The sequence below is a fragment of the Nicrophorus vespilloides genome, unplaced genomic scaffold (assembly GCF_001412225.1).
Source record: "Nicrophorus vespilloides isolate i.1.1-1 unplaced genomic scaffold, Nicve_v1.0, whole genome shotgun sequence".
Taxonomy (NCBI): domain Eukaryota; kingdom Metazoa; phylum Arthropoda; class Insecta; order Coleoptera; family Silphidae; genus Nicrophorus; species Nicrophorus vespilloides.
Window position 1 is genome coordinate 2455 of NW_017098544.1, and position 10836 is coordinate 13290.

Below are 10836 nucleotides of genomic sequence, written 5' to 3' on the forward strand. Positions count from 1 at the left end.
CAATTCTTAATACAGTATTTTATTGTAAAATTATTATTATTTATAGATTTTTAAACAATAATAATTGTTTTTCTTACCAATAATAAAAATTTTAATTATTGAAGTTTCAAAAATAAAACAATAATTTCTACTGCTAATACAAAATTTGATCTAAAAAATGTTTTACGAAATCTACGAACATAAATATTAAAAAAAAAACAACTCGTAATATATTATATACCTACCCTCGTTATCGACAGACCGTTAGCATGAACCTGTGGCCCCTCTTACCTCACCAAACCAGATGTCACCAACCAGTACCTCCGGGATCGGCCCACGTAAATAAACTTAAAAATAACGTCAGTGTTTCAATTTACTGCTTTTTCGAAGCTCAAGTTAATGGATGAGACGCTAAAACGCGTGAAAATGCCTTGTAGAGTTTTAAAATATAATATATTAAATTCGCTAACAATCTGCTGTTAGAATGTTTACTACTTATTTAAAATATTTGATTCTTAAAGAATGAGTTGTAAAAATATGTTCTAAAATATTTCATTTTCGATATAAAAATATTTTAGTTGTGATCCTCGCTAAGAAAAATATATTTTCCAGTTTTTAAAACTATTTTATCGCTTTTTCTATAGCAAATATCACGTTTTATTGAGATAAGTATATTTTTGACCTTAACTTATTGTAAATGTTCTTTATTTTAATAAATATTTTGTAGAGGTCGCTTTTGTAGCAATATGAATATTTTGTTTTAATCTAAATAATCGCTATAAAATAAGTGATATGATTCTATTGAAATGACTATTAGAAAAAAATAACGTGTTTTTAAATATTTATTCGTTTTTATAGTGGATTCATTATGAAACGCCGCCATCTTGGTAAAATTGTCATTTACAAAAATATACGTTAAATATACTTATATCAAGGGTTGACACTGTGTGGCAATAATTTTATGATTGTTCCACGCGATTACTTAAACATAAGAAATTATTGTTAATTTGGAGCATAAACTATTAATTAGTTGCTTACAATACTTTATTTGAGAGATTCTAAAATAAAATAATGATTTATGTAGATTAAAGTGGTAATACTTTTATTTCATGTGAACAGATAAAATATTTGATTCATGAATTTACTATACAATTGTAACATTGAAACGTGTTAAAAAAATATATTTCGATGTTTGAAAACTGAAATATATGTTTTTTCTGATATTATTTTATTAATTCAAACAAATATACACTAATTATATTTACACCCCTTTTAATTACTTAATTAAACGAGTATGTTTTCATTGAATTAATATTTTTTTGTTAATATATCATTTTATACCAATATATTTGAAATTTTGGAGAAAGAAATATCCTTCATATTGAATTTTACGGTAAGTGCTGCTAGAGTATCAAAATTCAATCTTAATTTGTCACTTATCAAAAAATCATTACCAATTGAAAAACTCTTTCAACTGCAGCATTAATTCCAGGGCAGCACAACGTTCATTTTTGAAATGGTTAAATATTTCCACCCATCTTTTATCAATTTCAACATGTTCATTTCTTTGTCTTCTAATTTCTTCAAAGCAACAATTGTCATCGATTTTAATGCCAGCTCAATTCATATATTGGAAATGTTATATTTATTTTTACTAGTTTGTTATATTCTTAATAAATATTTCTTTAAGAATATAGAAACAAAACTATAGCTATTAAACGACCATTTTGATTGTTGGTAGAAACCATTCCGACAATACAGGAGTTTTCTAACCGAAGCATCAATATTATGTGATACTTAAGTTGCCTATTATAAATTTACATTACACCTATACCTCGCTTTACGACCTAGATTGAACATTTATTGAATTATAATTATCTTTTAACTGTATCATATGCATATGTTTTGTTTTGCATTCTAAATAATTAGTAATGTTATTATTTTTCATTTATTATTAATATAATTAAATAATAATCAAAATTTATTGTATACATACAGAACATTTATAAAATAATATGACGTATTATTCTATTATTATGATTATATAATTACGTATTAATTTGTTATTTGTGACTGTTATAATAAATATTATTAATTTACAAAATATATTTATTATTTGATTAACTACTTTTAACTTTCTTATCCTTTTTCAAAAATTTCATTATTAATCTAATAGTAATCTTAACGATTAGATAAGAAATAATACACAAACAAAACATTATAAAAGATAAAAATGCAATTATATCAATATAGTAGTATTGATACAGTGGAATCGTATTTTCTGGTCCTTTGAGATGTTGAGTTTCTTTATTTCTAAGAACAAACTCCGTCCACCAAATAGCTTTTTCCATTCCTGTCATAGGTTCATCTTTAATGAGTTTGGCCCATTTAACAATATTATTTTTATATCTAAAATAAATTTGAATCAATTTTAATTATTGTACTTATATATGAATTATACTTGGGGTTAGTAATAACATCAACTACAGTATTTTTAAATCCTTCAGCTGTAATTTTATCGTGCTCCAAGAATACACCGACACCATTTTCTTCGGCGTTTAAAACGTTAAAGATTTGATCTCCAAAGAACGGCATTCCAATAAACGGAACTCTGTTGTGGATAGTTTCATCTAACGATTGTAAACCTCCCTGAGTAATGAATAGTTTAATATTTGGATGACCTTAAAGAGAAGAAAGTTATTATAAATTCATAATATTAATCAGTTGCTTACGTAATATATCTTGCTGAGGTGCCCATTGTACAATTTTAACATTCTCAGGTTTTCCTTCTAATTCAGTATCTTCGAATTTCCAAAGAATTTGATATTGAGGCATATTTCTGAAAGCTTCGAGTAGAACTTGCTTTGTTTTTAAAGATAAAGATTTGCTTTTTATGTTACTTCCTAAACTAAAGTAGATTGCTCCAGTTTTTGCGTTATCCAAAAATATTTGGATATTCTAAAATAAATTAAACGTGTTAATTGCATGATATTAAATTAATACTCACATTAGGTAGAGGCTTTGGTGGATTTATATGTATTCCTCCTCCAATGCTGATAGTTGATGGGGTTATAGGTCTGATGCCATGAATAACCGGATTAACGTTAATAAACATCATGTCAATTGTTAAGCCAAGCTCGTATAAATTTGGATAACCTTTACCGAAATATTTCTCAACCACTTCCGTTTCCATTGGAATATAAATGTAATGACCAAAGTAATTCATAAAGCCGGCAAATAGCACGGCAAAAATCCTTTGAAAGAAATGTAGGTTTCTAGAAAAAGGTAACGAAAAATCTGGATAAAGAATAGGATGTGTTGGGTTCCCAGTAGCTTCATGACCCCATAAGACGGCGTCCAAAGAACTCAAACCGATTGTTGGGCAGTTAAATCTGTGCTTGAAAGCTAACATCGAAGGCTGCATAAATTCTATCATAAGCAAATCAAAATGTTCCGTTTCATTTTTAATTAACGCCTGCACTTCTGGATGACTTAACTGCGCTTCGGCAATATCAGATATTAATTTAACCGTTGCATAAATTTTATTTATAACATTCCAATTTGACATTTCACTAGTCAAATTGAAATTTTCGATTAGCTTGTAGGAAAAATGTAAATCGATTTGTTTCAAGTTCGGTAGATCGGGTTCATCGATGGTATCCGCAGTTAAAATAACCAAATCATGACCTCGAGCTGCAAGTTCCCTCCAAATTGGTCTGTACACTATTTGGTGACTGTACGAAGCCATTGGGAATACTCCCAAAATTCGTGCTGCATAACTACTGCTTAATGTCAAAAACAACAGATACCAAGTTAGGCACATTTTCAATTATTTAATACACTGCTTAAATCTGTTAAGATGCACCTGACATATATTCAATATTTATCTAATCAATAATTGTACAAGATAAGCTATTTAATATCAGATCGTTTTTTTAATTGAGTCCACGCACATTCTAATTTTATCTACGCACATTTTGTTAATTGCGATTTCAATCACAAATTACAACATATGTATTTTATTATTTATTTCCAATAAAAAATACAATCATATGAATAATGAAACTATTATAACTAGCTTAAATAATATTATTTGACTTAATTATGTAGCTTTAGTTAAAAATAATTACGTAGTGCCACCTATAAATATAATAATAGGAGACCTATAGGAGATAATAGCTATGTTTATTACTGTAAAATTTGACACAATTGTGTTTGGTATTACAATTTAACGTTATAAAATTCTTTAAAAAATATACGTTGAGATTATTTTAACAACAAGATTTGATACCGCAATTTTTATTTTTTTCTTATACCATAAAGTGGTTTATTTTACTCTAGATTACATTTTTATTCATCTTTATATCTTTTAATATCATTTTTTTCTTAATATTTACAAAATAATACAAAATGTAATAATTATGAAGGTGATTTATTTAAATACAATAGTTTAGTTGTTTATGTACATTTTTTGTTTAACCAATCGCATTAGGCGTCGACACCAGTAAAATTTGTGTGAAATACAATAGTAGCTGGGCAACTTTAGCTTCAATTGAAGCAGCATGAGCATAGGTAGCAATTGGAGCGGTAGCTTGATGGATGTAGCTAGGTTTGACTGCTTCAACTGGTGAATAGTGAACTATTGGAGCACGAATTAATCCAGCATTGGCGCAAGTCAAAGGACTACGAACTTTATAACAATATAGAAAAAATAGTTGTTGGTGTGATAGATTGAGATAAACTGATGTCAATTGATTATTTCGATTTATTTAATTTATTAGTAAGTTTTCACTTTCTTTGTTGTTAAAAGGAATTTTTTGATAATTCGAATAATCTTTATAATAATTATGTATGAAATAATTACTATGCTTGTAAATACAAATATTAAAAATGAGATTACATCTAAATAGTAGTATTGGTACAAAGGAATCGTATGTTCTGGCCCTTTCAGATGTTGAGCTCCTTTATTTCTAAGGACAAATTCCGTCCACCAAATGGCTTTTTCCAAACTGGACATGGGTTCATCTTTAATGAGTTTATTCCATTTTATAATATTATTTTTATATCTAAAATAAAGTTGAAAATAATTTGAGCATTGCATTTAAATAAAATAATAATACTTAGGGTTGGTAATAACTTCAACTACTGTGTTTTTGAACTTATCAACGGTAATTTGATCGTGCTGCAAGTAGGCACAAAGTTCTTTTTCTTGAGCGTTTAAAATATTAAATATTTGATCTGCAAAGAAGGGCATTCCAATAAACGGAACTCCATTGTGGATAGTTTCATCTAATGATTGTAAGCCACCCTGAGTAATGAATAATTTAATATTCGGATGACCTTAAACAGAAGAAAATTTGTATTCATTCATAATCTTAATCATTTATTTACGTAATATATCTTGCTGAGGTGCCCATTGAACGATATTAACATTTTCCGGTTTTCCTTCTAATTCTGTATCTTCGAATTTCCAAAGAATCTGGTATTGAGGCATATTTTTAAAAGCTTCGAGCAGAATTTGTTTTGTCTGTAAAGAAATAGCGTTGCTTTTTATATTGCTACCCAAGCTAAAGTAGATTGCTCCAGTCTTTGCATTATCTAAGAATGTTTGGATATCCTAAAACAAATTTATAAAATAATGATATGTAATTTATAAAAATAAACCTCACTCGAGGTAAAGGCTTTGGTGGGTTCAAATGTATTCCTCCACCAATTGTAATAGTAGCTGGAGATAAAGGTCTTATGCCATGAATAATTGGATTCACATTGATAAATAACATATCAGTTGCTTGACCCAACTCGTATAAATCTGGGTATCCTTTTCCGAAGTATTTATCAACAAGTACTGATGCCAAAGGAATATAAAAATAGAGTATAATTTTCATAAATCCAGTGTAAAATATGGCCATAATTCGTTGAAAGAAATTCAAGTTTCTTCCAAACGGAAAAGTCAATTCTGGGTATAAAATTGGATGAGTCGGATTACCAACAGCTTCGTGGGCCATATTTATTGCATCCATAGATGTCAAACCAATTACGGAGCAGTTAAATCTATGCTTAAAAGCGAACATCGTTGAATCCATAAACTCAATCAACAGCAAATCAAAATGTTCCGTTTCATTTTTAATTATTGCTTGTACCTCAGGGTGACTTAAATGCACTTCAGAAGTATCCAAAATCCTTTTAGAAGTTACATATAATTTGTTTACGACATTCCAACTTGACATTATATTGGTAAAATTGTATTTCTCTTTTAAGAACTGGTAAACGTATTTTAAATCGATTTGTTTCAAATTTGGTAGATTTGGTTCATCGATGGGATCGGTAGTAATCACAACTAAATCATGTCCTCTGGTTGCAAGTTCTCTCCAAATTGGTCTGTATACTATTTGGTGACTGTATGAAGCTATTGGGAAAACTCCCAAAATTCGTGCAGCAAAGACATTGTTTGCAGTGAAGAGCAGCAAAAACCACGTTAAGCACATTTCAAATTATTTTTTTTTACTACTCATAGTAAACTTACTTACTTACTTAAATGTAAGTTAGGAAGCAAATATTCAAAATATTTATCTAATCAACAATCTAATCTGAGGCAATGTAATTTACGATAATTTATTAAGTGTGCTTTTCTATTTCTTATCAATATATTAGATAGTATAAATAACGTTATTATTTCAATTTCAAGATTATTGGTAGCTCAATTTAATTGATTAGCGAAGAAAAGTTGTGATTTTATAATAAATCATATACTTGAGGTTGTCTCTGTAATACAGAATTTATCATTATTGCTTTATGCCAGCTTAATTCATATATTGGAATTATTACATTTAGTTACTAGTTTGTTATATTCTTAATAAATATTTTTTTAGGAACATAGAAACAAAACATATTTTTGCCAACCTATCAGTGATCACACAATGGATTTAAACCTTTCACCTGTCGTATTAAATTTTATGATATAGACGACTATAGTCATAGTATAGCTACAGTAGTCGTGTATCCCAGTGGTCCCCAACCCCCGGTCCGCGGATCAAATGTTTTTTTTTACATTTTATTTACTATGGTGTATTTCTCTCAGGATTGTGTGGCTTCCCATGGACGAGAAGTTATTTATGTTTTTATTACCATAATCCCGACAATCAAATTCCCGACTATATCGAAACTATATCGAAAGGTAGCTACTGGAGCGAAGGTTTTGCCGACAAGTGGATTAACTACTAGTGCAGCATGAGCGTAGGAGAAAGCATCGTTGGTGATGCGGGTGTCGTATTTACGGATGGTGGAGAAAGCACTATCTTCCATTTTTGAGTAATGAAACACAGCTTGAGTTCCTTCCAAAGATCGGATAGCGTAGATAGCTACTGCAGCGGCATGGGTGTAGGTGGCTACTGGAGCAGCGAAGGTCTTAGCAACAATTAGAAGCAGCTTGATGGATATAGCTAGTGCTGACAGCTTCAGCTGGTGAATAGTGAACTACTGGAGCAGCAATTAATCCAGCATTGACTATGAACTTTTTAATAATACATAAAGATTAGTTCAAATTTAAATTTTCATTAATAAGTACTTACATTGAAAGCCATGATGTCGATTAAATATTTCAAGCCAGTTATATACCCCAAAAAATATTTCGGTTTACTTTCGGTACGTAAGGTCTAGGTTTATAAGTTGTATCTACGTTTACTGCACACAGTACATATCAATTATTTGCAATTATTTATTTTTTTATTAATAATGAATTTATTAGTAATTTTTCACTTTCCTTGTTTTTAAAAAGAATTTGTTGATAATTCGAATGATTGTAAAAGTTAAAAATGTGATTATATCTGTATTTTTATAGTAAACATAATTATTTTGAGATTGTCAAAATCTAATTAATTACATCACTCGAAAAAATATATTCAAAGTTGAACAGATGTATAAAAAAATAACATATATATGAGTAGAAATTGCCTGAGAAGTAAAGGAGTGGTTTTGGGTGCAGCACTTCAACGTAATTTCGAATGGAAGTCAGAAAAGTGAAAATGTTTATGGTGTTATCCAAAAACCGATTGGTAGAAAAATAAAATGTAAATATATATAAATCTAATAATATAACTTGTTCTATTGTATTATTTTACATAGATTTTTTTTGTAAATGTGAAAGTGTATTGAATAAATGATAATTACTAAAAGAAGTATTACTTTATAAATGACATAAATAAAAGAATTGTTTAAAAAAAGTAAAAAATCATTTATTTAACATGTTTACAAATATTTGTATGTAATAAATTTAATTTCTTATTATATAATTACCATTTTTGGGCTACTGGAGCAGCATGGGTGTAGGCTACTGGAGCAGCGGCGTAGGTGGCAACTGGGGCGGCGATGGTCTTAGCAACTACTGGAGCATAGGAAGCTACTGGGGCAGCATAAGCTACTTGAGCTGGTCCGTAGGCTACTGGGGCAGCTTGAGCATAGGCAAGTGGAGCTTGTGCGTAAGCTACTGGAGCAGCCTGGGCATAGGCGACTGGGGCAACTTGAGAGTAAGTAGCTACAGGGGCTACAGTCTTGGCAACTACTGGAGCTTGATGGGCATAACCGTAGGCTGGAGCAGCAACAGTCTTGGCAACAACTGGGCCGTAGGTAGCTACTGGGGCTTGAGCGTAGGTGGTGATAGTCTTGGAGGCTACTGGAGCAGCTTGGGCGTATGCTACTGGGGCAGATTGGGTGTAGGCAACTGGGGCAGCTTGTGCGTAAGCTACTGGAGCAGCATGAACGTAAGCAACTGGAGCAGCTTGAGCGTAAGTTACTGGAGCAGCTTGAGCGTAAGCTACTGGAGCAGCTTGAGCGTAGGCTACTGGAGCGGCATGAGCGTAAGCTACTGGAGCAGATTGGGTATAGGCAACTGGAGCAGCATGAGCGTAAGCTACTGGAGCAGCTTGAGCGTAAGCTACTGGGGCAGCCTGGGCATAGGCGACTGGGGCAACTTGAGAGTAAGTAGCTACTGGGGCTACAGTCTTGGCAACTACTGGGGCAGCTTGAGCATAGGTGGATACGGTCTTGGCGACAACTGGGGCGGCATGTGCGTAGGTTTGAGCTACATGTTTAACTGGAGTGTTGTGTTGAACGTAGCTGCTGCTAACGGAGGTGGTGTATTGTTGGGCAGCTGGTGCTCCAATGAATCCAGCGTTGGCGCAAGCCAAAGCAGCCAAAAATACTACGAACTAAAAATGAAAATAGAGAATAATTAATATTAAATAAGATTAAACACAAAAAGAACGATTGAATACTTACTTTGAAAGCCATTTTAAAGTGGTTGAGTGATAGTTTGCAAGAAACTGATACAGTTCGAGAACATCCTGCCCGTTTTATACTAGTCCAAATCTACAAATTACATAACAACGCACCAAAATTTGATCCTACTTTCGCCGCGATTCTAATCCAGCACAGATTTATAAAAAATGGAATAGTTTTTTATATTCATATAAATTTAAACTAATGAAAGTTTGTTTTTAAATTATTTTTGTTCCACGACAAAACAAATTTAATACATGTATTATATTACAATATATGAACTTGGTGATGATTTCAAATCAAGCGTAATTGAAATAGTTGTTATACTTATTAAATAATAATAACAAAATATTTATCTAGTAACTTAAAATTTGTTTAATTTTGAATAAATGTGAAATATACTAAATGCTACATTATTATTCATATTGTTGGCTATTGACCATAATCTTTGAATACAAGATTATCTTATCGTATAACTGATGTAAAATTTTAATTGTATAACAATTAGCGGAACCTATATTATATCGTATAACTGATGTAAAATTTTAATTGTATAACAATTAGCGGAACCTATTTTATATCGTATTTGTGTAAATTATGTTTTATAGGGATACATTATTATGAGAAGTAATATTTATATAAAATTACACAAAATTGTAAAAATGTGTAATAAAATATTACAAATTATTACTTTACTAAATGTTATTCTGATTTGTATATGTTAATTTGAATAAATTTTAATAGATTAACATATATTATATCAGTAACAGGTGATAAATGCAGAAATGAAATTGATTTTGATTTGATCTATTAAATCGATTAAACAAGTATAATTTATTACTGACATGAATGAGATAAAATGTGACATTATTTGTTATTTAAACTGTATTTTTTTTATATCTTTACAATCTTTTGGAAAAGTCTTGCTTTTGATCATATTTTATTTTAATTAATTATTTTTTTCTATAATAATTGAGTAAATAATCATTTGCATTAATATTATTTGCATTATTTTGGAAATGTGGAAATACCTAAGAGTGAAATTTATATCAAACAACATTCTTTAGTCTTTGATTAGGTCCCGGATGAAGTGTATATTTAACTAATTACAGGAATACCAATACATATTACAGGTTTGCCAATATCTCGGAGTATTGGAACCGGACTAAATCAAAATTTTTTAAAGAAGACTGTATAGGCAAGAAAACAACAACATTTAGTTTGTATTGAGATTTTCAAACCAGATCATACTGAATCCTTACTTAAGCCGCACTATGGGAGACATTGTACAGGATGTAAACTCTATTTGAAAGTCGATGGGTCAAATATTACTGTGGCAATATAATATATTACAATACAATAGGCATATAAGAATAAATATTGCAAGAATCATTGTCATTATTTATAGAAAAGTAATAGTAACAGTAGAGAGAAAATTATGATATAATCTAAATAAATATACCCTAAATATAATTAATAAATATCTGAACTGTATTATGTTTCTATTTGTTAATATAACTTTGACCTTTAAATATTTACTTCTTTTTTATGGTGAAAGTAGTCGAGATTTTAATTAACTATTTT

The 10836-nt window shown here is 30.0% G+C and overlaps 2 protein-coding genes across 2 annotated transcripts; both read right to left on the reverse strand.

Moving 5' to 3' along the window:
- Positions 1-2244: 2244 nt before the first annotated feature.
- Positions 2245-6464, reverse strand: LOC108562718 (UDP-glucuronosyltransferase 2C1-like; the record flags this gene model as incomplete). Its single annotated transcript, XM_017921132.1, has 8 exons — positions 5649-6464; positions 5371-5596; positions 5100-5319; positions 4859-5045; positions 2987-3475; positions 2712-2937; positions 2441-2660; positions 2245-2388 (listed from the first exon to the last, which is right to left on the reverse strand). Coding segments are annotated over exons 1-8 (2528 nt in total), but the record flags the coding sequence as incomplete, so codon positions are not given.
- A 1803-nt stretch (positions 6465-8267) lies between these two features.
- Positions 8268-9264, reverse strand: LOC108562719 (larval/pupal cuticle protein H1C-like). The gene is made up of 2 exons (XM_017921133.1): positions 9253-9264; positions 8268-9182 (listed from the first exon to the last, which is right to left on the reverse strand). Exons 1-2 carry the CDS (start codon positions 9262-9264, stop codon positions 8268-8270), a joined length of 927 nt encoding a protein of 308 aa, XP_017776622.1.
- Positions 9265-10836: the final 1572 nt, after the last annotated feature.